We start from the raw sequence: 14105 nt of genomic DNA, 5'->3' as shown, positions 1-14105 counted from the left end.
TCTCGCCTCTCATATCTGCTCCTTATCTCCCAGCGAGCGGGGAACTGGCAGATTGAGGGAAAGATGTGTAAACTCATAACAACACCAAAAAACAATGTTTTTCCTACTTCCCTCTTTGATCAGATCCTTTGCGAGAACTATTTCTTATTCTTTGAGGCTGGTAATTAAGGCTTTGACCTTGTATGATCATCATTCACACTAATGCACATCTCCGAGCCCAAACACGGAACCCTTTGCATCCGCGTCTTTTCTGTGATTCCAAGGGTAGACCCTCATTCCTCCACCCGCCGAATCCGTATCGCAAGAAGTGTCTTTGTTTTTTTTCTTTTTCACTGTGCCTTCCTGAAAGCTCAAGTTGTTGTTGTCGTCCCACAGCCAAAGACAAGGGGGAGAAGAAGCTGTTTGGCTACTCCTTCGTCCCCTTGATGCAGGAGGACGGTCGGACGCTGCCCGACGGCACCCACGAGCTCATCATCCACAAGGTATTTAATATTAAAAATAATATTAAAATAATCCAATAATTAAAAATGTCACGCAACACCATCGTCTTTCATTTCGCTCTCTCACGCCCTCTCTTGATCTTTCATCGCTGCAACTGAGACAGCAAAGACTTCAAGAATGGCTGAAATCATGTTTTTTGTTTGTACCGCCCACCTAAAATCAAGCCGTGATTGGTCAATTCACCACTCAGTCTGGAACTAAGACACACAGCTCGGCCTTCTCCTGGACTCATGAAGTCCAAAACAATAAATGAGTCAGCTGACCAGGTCTTTAACGGATTCTGATGATTCTGACTGGATAACGTGATTTGTCAGCTTGACATTGTTCTCACGCGAATGAGAGAAAATGTATTAAATGTGTTGGATTAATTGAAATGAAATGGAACTTTTAAAATAATGATGTTTTATTTAATACGCACAACGAAACATCTCACCTTGCCTTGTCTATTCACTTAATGACACTGAGGCTGAACGTGATGCATCATTAGTTTTTCCCTTGACTCTCCATTTCCTTGGAATGCCGTTTTTGTCTCTGCCAGCATTTTTCAGATGCACATAAATAGACTCAAGTAAAAAAAAAGAAGAACAAAAAAAAAATGCACGGCGTCTCGGTTTGAAGGCTAGCAGAGGAGTAAAATCTTGTGTTTAATTCAGGGTAACTGCAGGCTACATGTCCCTGCTCAGTTGCAGGCAGAAGGGTGTGTGCGTAAACCTCAGGGTTATGGGCAAAACGCGGAGCGCATTTTATTAGCTGAAAGGTGGCGTGCTGGCTGAACAGTCCCATTATCGTGCCGCTAACTTTACTTTCTCACCCTTCTTTTTTCCCCGATGCGGTCCTTCCCATCGGGCTGCCCGATTTATTCACGTTTTTACTGTCCTGACATGAACCGGGCAGTTTTGAGGTTGCGTCTGTAGTTTTTTTTGTGTATTCCCGCTGTTAGACCTGGGGGGTGTGGGTGTGGGGGTGGTGGTGGGGGAACGGCCGACTCTCTGCTGAAAAATCTCAATGAAGCTGGCATGGCCTAGTTTCCCCTCAGAGCCTGAAAATAGACACGGCAGACTGAGTCCAAACTGTCTGCTAGCTTTGGAGCTCAGGCAACCTCAGCTGTGCACCGGGGTTTCTCATTAAGTTTGGTTAAAAAAAAAAAAAAAAAAATCAAAGAAATGAATTTAAGAAAGTAGTTGTAGCTTCAGTGTGCCACCATTGTGACCGAAGCGCAGCCTCTTGCTCAGAAAATTGAACTAATCATCTAACTAATCAACAAATCAACTGCGACCTTCCTTTTCGACAAGTCTCACATGCTAACCCGAAAAAATAGATTTTTCAACTCTTTTCCTCTTCTTTCGTTCATTTTTCTTTGTTTTAGTGTGAGGAGAACACCAACTTGGCCGACTGCTCGCGCTACCTGAAGATGCCGTTCTCCAAGGCCAACCTCCCGTCCAACAACCAGACCCTGAAGGGCGCCAAAGAGTCTTTCTGGATCACCAGCTTTCTCTGCTCCACCAAGCTAACGCAGAACGGTAAACCGGCTAGCACAGGAATAACAATTAGCTCTCAGCTTGTCTTGTTATTGTGCTGCTATGCTCCGGCGCTCTTCTTCTTGTTTGAATTTTTATTTATCCATTACCTGTACACGGTTGCTGGCTCTGTTTTAATTGCCAAAGAGTGGCATCGGGCACTGTCAGAGGCTAGCCAAGTGGACAAGACGTAGGGGTTGCGAGCAGGAGACTGTGAAAGTGCCTTGACAGTCAGCTAAAGTTCTAAGTGGTTGCTGAATGTACGTCAGTTACCTACATTGACAGCCTTGAATTTTTATCAAACGTCATCGAGGGTTAATGCAGCCAGCTGTCCAAGTTTTGGGTTCTTGTGTCTCTGCTTGGCTAAAAGTTATGCTAATGATTTAGCTCCTTCGTATTTGGAATCGAAAGTAAAGACAGTCAAGCAAGCCCAAAACCAAGTGCGCGCCACAACATTTAATGGCATTTCTTTAGGGATGCACGATATATATCGGGCTGATATCAGAAATTATGCTGCATACCGATTAATCCGATATTATTAAAAATAGCTCCGATATAATAGCTCCAGTCAAGATCGCGTATTTTGCCAGTGTTGTGCTGTAATTGGGTAAGGTTGATAAAATCAAGCACTCCCTTTGTCCTGCCTGTGCCATATGTGGTCTGACGGGGTGTCTCAATACGTTCTCAGGTGGTACGCCGTCTAAAAGGTTTGAGAACCACTGGGTTAGGGTGAGCAAATCAAGCGCTCCCTTTCACTATAGACGTCCTACCTGTGCAGTAAACGGTCTGACGCTAACTTTCCCCACGGATGTGACCGGAAACATGGCATCGGTTGTCTGGGATTATTTTGCTGTGTCCGATGATGATATTTATTTGCCGCAAATGTTCGGCAACAACATTTCTCGAGGGGGAAAAAACTGTTCGAGTTTCAACACCACAAACCTCATTAGCCACTTAAAAAAATCTGCGTCGCCACGACGGGGTTTTATTTTTATACCATTAGCTCGAGTCATATCTGTCAGAGCCCACACTTCACCTGAGCCAGTGTCCGCTAGAATACTGGAGGAGCAACCGGTCCCGTTTCAAGTGCCTGGCGCAGCGTGCTGGTAAATATCTGTCTGCGCCATGCACCAGTGTCCAGAGTGAACGTCTGTTTCCGGCGGCTGGACACGCGATGGACGAGCGCAGTAAGCGACTTTCATGTGAGAAGGCAGAGATGCTGCTCTTTGTTAAAAAAAAAAAAAAAAAAAAAAAAAAAATCTTCCCCTGATCCACCCAGAATTAACAGTAGAAGATTGGTGCACACACACGCGCACACACACGCGCACACACACTCACACACACTCACTTACTTTTTGTGTGATTCTTTGTTTTTTTAAAAAAAAAAAATTGAGAACAGTTTGTACCTCAGACGAATGTTGCCTCAGTTTCTGTTTACATTGACGTAGCTGTCTAAGCAATATATTTTTTATTTATATTAAAGTGCACGTTTCAATTTTTGTTTCTGAAGTGAGTTCAGTGTCAGTTGTGCATTTCTATTGTATTTGTGTTTTGATAAAGAATACAATGCACCTTTTCAGTTTGGAGCACTTTTTAGTGCATTTATACAGAGTTTTTTGTATTGTTGAAGGCTACAATGCACCTTGTTAAGTTTGCAGTACTTGTTAGTGTGCTTTATAAATTCCTTTGCAGAGTGGTTGGGGACTCCTAGAGGCCTTTTTTTAATTTCATATTAGACATTTAATTCTAGTGTTCACCCTTTTGCACAGGCGTTTTTTTGTTTGCAAAGGAAATTAATATGTACATTTCTGATAGCAGAACTGTTCTTTGTTGTTGTTTTAATAGTAGCGCTCACTTGACATTTGATTGGGAAAAATCTACAGGTAAAAATTTGTTAAATCCATTATTTTTTCTTCCTTTTGTGCACAAAGTACAGGTAAATCTAAATGTAAAAATGGATATCAAATATCGGTTATCTGTATCGGTATCGGTCTTGAAAGGCAGGAACATATTGGTATCAGCTTGAAAGAAACACATATCGTGCATCCCTAAGTTTTTTTAAATTATTATTGTATTTTACATTATCGCAATCACACTCACGCAAGTAAACAAACGCAAAAAAAAAAAAAAAGAAAAGTCAAATCCAGAGTGGCGACGTGTTGGGTTCAGCGCGATCCAACTTGACAGCTAAAATACTTTTTCTTCACGCGGTGGCTCATGTTTTATTCACGCGCAACGTCTGGGGAGCCTGCCGTAGAGGAAAATGACTTTTTATCTCCTTTATTTTTGTTTTTTTCCCCTTTTCGCCGCGGGTCGTAATTGAAAGGTGTGGCGACACTTGGTGTCCTGAGAGAAGGTTGCGTTCCTCTGTAAACAGTTACAAAAAAGAATCTCACGAGTGTGCTGCTGTCGTTTTGATTTCTGTCCTCGTTTGACTGTCTGCTTTCGCTGCCTTTGCCTCTCGGCAGGCGACATGCTGGACCTGCTGAAGTGGCGAGCCCACCCCGAGAGGATCAACGACAGCCTCTCCAAGCTGAAGGAGATTGACGGCTCGGAGATCGTCAAGGTACGGTTGGAAATTCCCTCTCTCCGGGATTTCATTTATTTATTTATTTATTTTATTTATTTAATTTTTTTTTTGGTCACCCAACCGGTTACGCTCACGGTTCACGCCAGCGTTGTCATTTTATTTTTCCATGTGTGCGCAGTTCCTGCAGGACACCCTGGACACTCTGTTCGGCATCCTGGACGAGAGTTCGCAGAGATACGGCCTCAAAGTGTTTGACTCCCTGGTGAGTGGCTTTATTTTCCCTCCAGGGTTTCAGGGTCGGAGGTCAATTGGATAGCACCCCCACCCCGACAGGTAGACGACATGTCCATTCCATTTCCTGCTTTGTCCGTGGTTGTTTTGTTCGGTAGAACAGAATATTCCTCATCGATATCGTAGAGTTGAGAGACTCCCACACCTTAAAGGAATTTCCCAATCGAGATGTTTTTGAGCATTAGCAGAATAGAATAGAATAGAATGCCTTTATTAATCCCACATTGAGGAAATTTACATTTGCTGAGAATGATTGATTTTTACAAGGTTTTAAGCGAAAACAAATTTGAATTAATTACACATTTTCTGTATTGTTCTCCATGCTGCAACAGCTTTGTTTCCCAATTTGGCATCAATAAAGTGCATCGATTCTATTCTAGCTGCCTTGCCTTCTTAAATAAAGCTGAAAATAACGGGACAAAAAAAGTTGCACAAACAAGTTCAAAGTTTCTTTTTGCAAACTCCTTCAGAGCCTTGCAGGTCGTTTATTCCCTAATAAATAAACATGGGATATCGTTGCCTTTGAAAATTTACTCTGGCAGTCGACCGGGAGCGCGCCTGCAAAACTGCCGCCAGACTACACCGATGTAACCCAATTTGTAGCTGTCAGATAAATTAGTGAATGAATGAAAGCCAGAGCCGGCAGACTGAAGAAAGCAGGTTTTTCATGCCAAAGCCTGTAATCACGTCAAACGCTGGAATAACCATGTGTGATGGTTGTGGATCATTTGTTTGTTCCACATTCAGATACACAGAAACACCTGCACCTGGAAATCTCTTTAAAAAAAAGCCCTGCAAAAATTCTTCTTAAATTGATTTGAGAGAAACAATAGAATGAAAAACACAGAACAAATATATATTGAATTGAATGAAATTGTAATTGTGCTCCAATTTTGCAGGTCCACATCATCAACCTCTTGCAGGACAGCAAATTCCAGCACTTCAAGCCCGTCATGGACACCTACATCGAGAGCCACTTCGCCGGAGCCCTGTCGTACAGGTAGGCGACCTCTCAACCTCTCCGTGCTTGGTCATGTGACCGATCAGGCCCCGAGGGACCAATAGCGCGGCCTGTGTCGGCGGTCAGCATCCCCATGGCACTTGCGCTGGCACTGGGACAAGCTGTTTTTTTTTTGTTGAGGTGCGACCGAAACGCCTCTGGTGCCCCCTGGTGGTTGAAATTTGAAACTGTCCTTTCGATCGTCATGTAGCGCTTATAAAACAGGAAAATCTGCAAACGATCTCTTATGTATGTTAATTTATTTAAAAGAAATATCTCAAAATGTAAAAGAAAACCTGTGAAATTTAAGGATTTGTTTTTACTTTGTTATTACATGATTAAAAGGTCCCGTTCTGGGGAATGTGGGACATTTTAATGATGTTACTGTTAGATTTAGATCTCAATTGTGTCGCCAATCTATTTCTTCAGACCTTTGAAAGAATAATATAAGATAAAATAATGTAACAGCCTGGCATCCCCTCCTCGTGCTGGTCACCAGCCTGCTCACACACTGCAGTGTGATGGCCTCCCATTCTTCAACCAGCATTTGAGATGCCAGGCTGTTGAGGCTGTGCATGGTTCTTCCACTCGCTACTGAGGCCCCTGTTTGTGAAATTAATAATGTGTTAAATTGTCAATATGTTTTGTTTCTTCAAAATTCAATCATCCAATCCACCAAACAAGAGTCAGTGGCAGAATAAACAGTTTGACTCGGCAGAGAAGATTTGTCACATTTTTCTTGGGTGCAACCCAGATACTCTGCTCTCTGCTCACCCCTCAAATTGCTGTTCCTTACAAGTGTGGCACCATTTAAATGGGGGAATAAACAGGCTTCCCAACGATATGAGATTTATCCTCAAGAAGCATTGTTACAACAAAGGAATAATCCACCAAACACAAATATATTATTTACATATAATATTATGCAAAATTCACTTTGCTCATGTTTAGTGTGTCTCCAGCTGAGAAAAGTCCAACCTTCTTCTGCTTGCCTGAGGTGATCACGTGTGTGTGTGTGTGTGTGTGTGTGTGTGTGTGTGTGTGTGTGTGTGTGTGTGTGTGTGCGCGCACACGTGCACGTGCACTCTCCAGGGACCTGATCAAAGTGCTGAAGTGGTACGTGGATCGCATCGTGGATGCCGAGCACCAGGATCACATCCAGCAAGTGCTGAAGGTGAGATGCACTCAGGCTCACGCACACAGACACACAACGCAAACGCAAACGCGAGCAGAGACACATCCTCAGATGCAACCAAACAAATTAGCTGCTTCCTCCGCCGCCGCCACAGCTGCTAATTCCCCCCCGCCATTCATTTATCCCCCTCCCAGACTTGCAATGCCCGCATGCAATTTCCACTCAGCGGCGACGCGTCACCCCCCAGTGTTTGCTAACCGCCGTCACATAATTCTGACGAGCGGCGCTGCTTTCTCTTCGGAAATGAGGCGTCGTGTATAAACAAGCGGGAACGCTGCAGATGTGCCCAGTCAGTCAGTCAGTCCGCCAGTCAGTCACTCAGTCACTCACTCACTCACTCACTCACTCGCTCACTCAGTCAGTCAGTCAGTCAGTCAGTCACTCAGTCAGTCAGTCAGTCAGTCCGCCAGTCAGTCACTCACTCACTCACTCACTCACTCACTCACTCACTCAGTCAGTCAATCAGTCAGTCAGTCAGTCACTCAGTCACTCAGTCAGTCAGTCAGTTGCGAGCAGGCGGGGCAGAGAGGCGGAGCTGTCCCTGCTTCTGATTGGCTGAGCTCTCCGGCTTCACACAACATCCTGTTGTCCGCTTTCACCATTCATCACCACTTCAAGGTTTTTGGAACTGAATGGGCAAAAACAGCTTTTTGAGTTAACTAAACCCTGTTTGAGTTGATGGTAGTGTTATTATACAGCATGACACCATGGTGAAAGAGAATTGTGGGAAAAATAGTTCTGAAAACAGGAAAAACAATTGAATGGTTATTTTATTATTTAAAAACCTACATTCAAAGTAACTTTTTATAGAGAGGCACCCACTGACTGTTGAAGTTATTTCACCACAAATTCACACGCTTTGACTTTCACAGAATTCATCAAATGTTTTTGGATGGAATTGAAACGCTTTGCCCAGGTCTCGGTCTGCAACCTTTGAAAAGCTTGCTGTTGTGTGTGTGTGTTTTCTCCTGCAGGCCAGCGAGTACATCTTCAAGTACATCATCCAGTCGCGCCGCCTCTTCTCGCTGGCCACCGGCGGCCAGAACGAGGAGGAGTTCCGGGTCTGCGTCCACGAGCTCTTCATGTCCATCCGCTTCTTCCTGTCGCAGGAGAACAAGGGCGCCACCCCCGTGGCGCAGACGCAGGTGCGTGAATCCGTGTTTTTTTTCGTCAGTTTCTAAGATTTAAAGATTTTTATTTGTCACGTCATGTTACATGGCAGTGAAACGTTGGTGTGGCAGAACCCGACGTGATTGTGCATACAAGGAATAAAGAAAAAAGAAGAGTTTAAAAGTGGCAAGTTATGCAATCCTATAAAATATACTGTCCTGCTGCTGTCCTTGTCCCTCTTTTTCTACAAGCCATTCATGGGGTAAAGTGTATATAATTTAAAATAATATCATTTTACATCATATAATATAATATAATATAGTATAATATAATGTTAAATCATATCCCTGTAACCCTGAGTGCAGGAAGAGACGAGTATTGACAATGGATGGATAATATAATATTATTTGCAACCAATGGAATGCAGAGTGTGACACTATAGCATTTAGCATTTAATAATACTATCAACAGTAATAGTCATAATCATAACATCAGTAAATGAATAATAGTGGTAGTAATACTAGCATTAATAGTGCAATAGTGCAGTATAATAAATAAACTTAATAAACAATATAATAATTAATTTGTGAGATGATTTTTGAAATGTACTATATAATATAAAAAGTGTCTGAACTTCGCTGTTCGACTCTCTCCCGTCTCTCAGGCCGTGTTCCTGCGGACCTTCCCGGCCATCTACGGCGAGCTGCTGAAGATCTTCGCCGTGCGCGAGGTGGCCGGCTTCGTCAGGGAGACGCTGGGCAGCCTGCCGGCCGCCGCCCAGGCAGACTGCCCCCTGGAGGCCGTCAAGCTGCAGTGCATCGCCAAGACGGTGGAGGGCCAGCTGTACATCAACCCAGGTGAGGAGGCCGGAGGAGCCACATGTTGTGTGCTGCAACTCCCTACCAGGAAGTGTTTGTTGTGACCTTAATTATCTCCAACTGGTGGAAGATGAATTTCGTTTTGTTTTGTAGTGTACTTTGTATTGGGATTTAGGAATTTCTCTTTTTGAATCAATTCTGATGTATCCTGGAAATATGAAGGGGAGAGTCTGTGGTGGTTGTTTGAAAATTGTCTTTTTGCTTTGGCTGAATTAGAAAAGACCTGCTGGTATCAGACAAAGTATTTTGTATCCCTATATTTATGTATGTAATATATGTAATTGTGGGAATATTATTGATAGATGTCTTCATTAGTGTCTAATAAGCCAATGAGGGCTGGGCACCAATCAGAGGGTTTGACTCTTGAACAGATCAATCAATCAATCAATGAAATGTTGCCACAGAAGTACGAGCGACTAATGTCAAAAGTTGCGCCTGATCCACCACTTTTTTATTGAAACACTCCTCTGCATCACCGCTGTGCACGTTTTGAAGAGGGCGCCCCAAAGAAAGGAAAGAAGAAGAAAAAACCCGACTTTCACGGTGTAATATCCTCGCAGCACAAACTCTTTTTTTGTTACATGCAAATGGAGTTGCTGCGGTGCCCTTTTGACCTTGACATTGGGGGGAAAAACACGCTCCAGCTCGCCCCCTGGTCTGATTGAGCGGGTGCCTCAGATGGATGGATGCTATTTTTCGAAACGACGCAGCACCCACCTGTGGCTCCTAATTGAACCACGCTGGGCCCTAATTGGCTGCGTCTTTCAGCCGGGACCTGAGTGCTGCTTCAGAACTACTTTGCTCCTCTCTTCCTTCACTTTCTCCTTCACTCCCTCGCTCCCCCTGCTGGCCTTTAATCACCGAGCACAACCGTATGTGCAGTCGCTCGCAACAAAAGGACCATTAATCCATATTATTCCGTGAGCTCGCAGGAACTCCTGCGGCATGGCCATTAAAGAGGGACCCGCGGAGCACGTCGGCCAGCGCGCACACACACAGACACACACAGACACACACAGACACACACAGACGCACACAGACGGCAAATGGCCACTTTAGATACCAGCGGTTGTGTTTAAAGAAAGAGGAACAACCCAAAACTTTTCCCCTTGTGGGTGTTCTGCCGTGTTTGTGTTTGTGTTCACTTCCTAATGTGTCTTCATGTGCTCCGTCGCATGTCCCTTTTTTTACTTGGCAGAGTCGCGGTGCATCCTGCTGCCGGTGGTGCTGCGGGTCCTCCAGGGGCACATGCAGGAGCAGAAGGACCTGGTGATGTGCGCGCGCATCCTCACCAGCATGCTGTCCCTCATCAAGAAGGAGGAAAACAGCACGGCGGTCAGTAGCCCAGAATGTCACCCTGCTCCATGTATTTTGAAAGGACGCAGTGAGATTGGGGCGGTCGTCGGGGGCGGGGAGGAGGAAAAAGGAAAAAGGTCACGTTTGCGCCATGAGGCTGTCATAAATGTCGAAAGCTGCCGGCTGAAGCTAGTCGTACCGAGCGAGAGAGTCATCGCTGGGCCAGCTGCAGCAGAAAAAACACTGCTGCCGCTTTGGCAGCAGTGTTGTGAGTTATGTAATATTCCCTTGTCTAAAATAAAAATGCGTATGTCTTGCTTACAAACAAGCTAAGTCGCTAACTGCTGTTGCGCTGTTACACCGTCCTCATCCCTCTTTTTCTACAAATCAGGAAGCTGCTCGTGGTGTAAAGTGTATATAATATAATATCAGATAATATAATACTGTATAATATGCCACCTTAATATGAATATGATTTTTAGGATTTTTTTCCCCAGCTAAACAATCAACACACGTACTAGCTTGTGGCTAATTTTGAGTAGTAGCATTGTTCCAAGTCACATGTTTCTTTCCTTTATTTTGAAATTTTGAAATATAGTTATGCGGGTTGTCCCATGTTGCCATTGGCCGTTTTGCACTTTCCAAAAATCGCCTCGTTTCGCTCCTTCTTCTTCTACTCCTTTTTTCAAAATTCACGAGAATTCACCGAACACGTCTTGCGACATTAACGCTCGATTAAGATTAAGACCCCATTGGAGTGAGCTGTGCTTTAGCTAGCAAGCGCATTGCGTAGTTGGCTAACAACTTAACACATCAAAATTCTAATTTTAAAACTGCATTATTTCTCAACTCATCAACTTCCCATTCTGCACATTTTACACCGGGAGTTGCCAACCTTTTTGGCACTGAGAGCTACTTCCTGGGTCCTGAGTCATATGAAGGGCCACCAGTTTGCTGCGCTCTCCTGAAACAAACTATTTGAGGTTTTTTTTTTATTATTAATGATACTCATCTATGTGAAGGCACTTATCAAGTTAACGAGTTCTCAATAATTATCAACAATGCCTTAACATGGTTGGATGAAACTGAATTTTAGACGCAGTTAAACGAGTTGTGCAATTTTTCGAACAGGCCTGCAGGGGGCGACTCATGTGGTCCTTGGGGGCTAACTGGTTGACCATATTGATGAACCCCTGTTTTAGACGTGACTGTTAAAACCACATACGATGCACGCGTCCCCCTTGTGGCTTCGCTGCTCCGGTGCAAGAGACGGTGCAGCATGACACAAGCGCCGTTGCCTAGTTTGGGTCTTGATGAGGTGAAAACATGCAGAAAACAACTTCAATCTACCTGGATGTTGTCTGTTTAAAAAATGACGTTATTGACAATTTCATCATGTGAGTTTGTTTCACACACACCAAAAAGGTCTTATGTCATTCAAAGCAACGTGTCGACATCGAATAAACAACAGTTGGACGCTAACAAGTCGCAGAGTCGAAAGGGTGCAGGGGAGAATTTCCCTTTTGCGGATACACTGCAGGGAGCAGATTGGCTCGTTGTGGCGCAGCAGCCAATTAGTCTCGGTGGCGAGCGACGCTGGCGACTCCGCTAATGAGAGCCATCAATTTAGCCGCGGCCATTGTCACGGCGGTGCTCGCGTCAGAGGCTCTGCGTCAGGGGTTGCTCACTGCAAGAGCTAGTGGTAGAGGTGCCCAGTAGGACACACACACACACACACACACACACAGACTGGCACCATATCTAAGGGAAAGTGACAGCCGTCCCAGTCAGTGTGCCAGTCTGCTGCTCTTTCTCATTATCGCGCAGTCCAAGGCCTGTCTGTCTTGTCAGGGGTGGGTATGTGACACACACACACACGCACACACACACACACACACACACACACACACACACACACACACGCTTTATTTTCACCCCACACTTCCCTTCAAGTTCCATGGTCTAATTTGTTCTCCTCTCTTTCTATCCATCCTGCCACCACCTGCCTCTGTCCGCCGCTGTTTAATTTTCCACTTGTAGCCTTGAAATCCCCCCCCGCCCCCCATTTCCGAACTTGACGACTAATTAAGGCAGTGGCCAAAATGCGACCACGGAGCACTGAGACTCCGCCTTTGTCCTACCAGGGACGTCTCAAAATACCTGTGGGAGGGGGGGGAGAGGGGGGGGGGTATTTTAAATGATATTTTTTTAAATTCTTTTTTCTCTTTATTGCCCTCCGTGGTGCAGGAGCCGGTGGTGTCGGAGGAGGTGGAGCTTATTGTCGAGAGCCTGCTGGGAGTTTTGCTGCGGACCATCCTGGAAATTAGCAACCGGCCCCAACCTGCCGGACCCTCCATGAGATTCCAGTTCCAGGATGTGACTGTACGCGTGCCTTTTCACTCTTTCTGCCTTCTCCCTCCCTGTGTGTGTGTGTGTGTGTGTGTGTGTGTGTGTGTGTGTGTGTGTGTGTGTGTCTGAAGTGTGCGTGGATACTCGCCAGCACAAAATTGTTTGGGGATTTAACCCGGCGTGCGAGAGGTAATTATACATCTCAAATTGAGCTGCCGCCGCCCCCGACGTTATGAAACATTAGCGGCGATAATTAAGATGTACAAGGCGAGCGGAGGGCGGAGCGCAAAAACGGGGGAGCAGCCGAGTGGATGTTATATTAACAAGGCCAGGGCGAGCAGCTCGTCAAATCTTTTTAATATGGATATTTTCCTGCCTAATAACATCCATGATGTCACACAAAAATGCCACCTCGCCAGTCAGCGTGCCAATATTCCACGGCACTTTCAAATGTGCCAGCGATGATTTGAATTTCTCTCAATTTTTCCATTAAAACTGCGAAGGGGGCACTGATTTCAGCCGGGCTTATTGAAAGTTCCGTCAACGACGCGACGCCCGGGGACAAATGACTGCGCATTGTGGGTCGGCTCCTCGCTGATCTCTGTTGCAAAAACACTAAAGACACCAATGGCTGTGCTCTGACGATCATTTCCTTTTCCTCCCCTCTTTTCTTCCTCCCCCTATAAACCATCCCCGTCCCCCTCTGCCGCTGCCAGGGGGAGTTTGTGGCGTGCTTGCTGGCCCTCCTGCGTCAGATGAGCGACAGACACTACCAGAAGCTGCTGCAGGCCTTCAGCAGCAAGGACAACCTGAGGGTGAGCAGCACTGCCAACGACTCTTGTTTGATGCCACTGCGGACTCACCAGACTGAACATGAGGATACAACAGAGATTAGCGTCAAAAATAATAAAGTAAAAAAAAATAATTGCAATGTGCTTCCTGATCATTAGAGGGCACCAAATTGCACTTGCCGTGCCTTTAAAATGATGCAGCACAATTATTGTCTGCATATTTGTTTCTGTCTTATTTTATCCACATTTTTGAAAATGCTTTTTTTTTCTTTTTTTTTTTTTTTTTAATTTGGAAACTTTTTGTTTGTTACCTGCTTCTTTTTCCAACTGTGTCCTAATTATTCCCTGCTGCAAAGTCATCTCCGGTGCCTTATGTAAGACATGAGCGCGCGAGGAAGCAGCCCCCGAGCTGAGAGACAGAGGAAAGTTAATTGGGCCACGAGTTCACCGCGGCGGCGGCGGCGACGGACATCAAGTGGTGGATGATCCGCTCCGCTTACCCCCTTTATGGGGGCGCAGAGGCTGCAAAGGAGGGCAATTTCCATATTTGAGTATTAGCCCTTTAATCACTGAGAGTCAGTCGGTCAACCGCTGCGCTCCAAACCGTCAGTTTTAAAAAAATAAAATCTCGAAAGAGACAAAGTAGC

At 45.1% G+C, this 14105-nt stretch overlaps 1 protein-coding gene across 9 annotated transcripts in view; it reads left to right on the top strand.

The window, feature by feature from the left end:
- The window catches only part of dock4b (dedicator of cytokinesis 4b), a 116854-nt gene that overhangs the window by 61554 nt on the left and 41195 nt on the right, over positions 1-14105 (top strand). For all 9 annotated transcript variants that reach the window (XM_076012285.1, XM_076012283.1, XM_076012290.1 and 6 more), the window contains exons 16-26: positions 376-482; positions 1868-2021; positions 4487-4584; positions 4727-4810; positions 5739-5839; positions 6932-7013; positions 8009-8179; positions 8809-9001; positions 10221-10357; positions 12566-12700; positions 13384-13482. In XM_076012285.1, coding sequence (XP_075868400.1) covers positions 376-482; positions 1868-2021; positions 4487-4584; positions 4727-4810; positions 5739-5839; positions 6932-7013; positions 8009-8179; positions 8809-9001; positions 10221-10357; positions 12566-12700; positions 13384-13482 — 1361 coding nt within the window. The remainder of the gene's footprint in view (positions 1-375; positions 483-1867; positions 2022-4486; positions 4585-4726; positions 4811-5738; positions 5840-6931; positions 7014-8008; positions 8180-8808; positions 9002-10220; positions 10358-12565; positions 12701-13383; positions 13483-14105) is intronic.

This window comes from Nelusetta ayraudi, unplaced genomic scaffold (genome assembly GCF_046127955.1).
Source record: "Nelusetta ayraudi isolate G7.1 ecotype Tasmania unplaced genomic scaffold, CSIRO-AGI_Nayr_v1 ptg000135l, whole genome shotgun sequence".
In the NCBI taxonomy this organism is placed as follows: Eukaryota; Metazoa; Chordata; class Actinopteri; order Tetraodontiformes; family Monacanthidae; genus Nelusetta; species Nelusetta ayraudi.
Note: the sequence above shows the minus strand (reverse complement) of the source record. Positions and strands in the feature narration are given on the sequence as shown.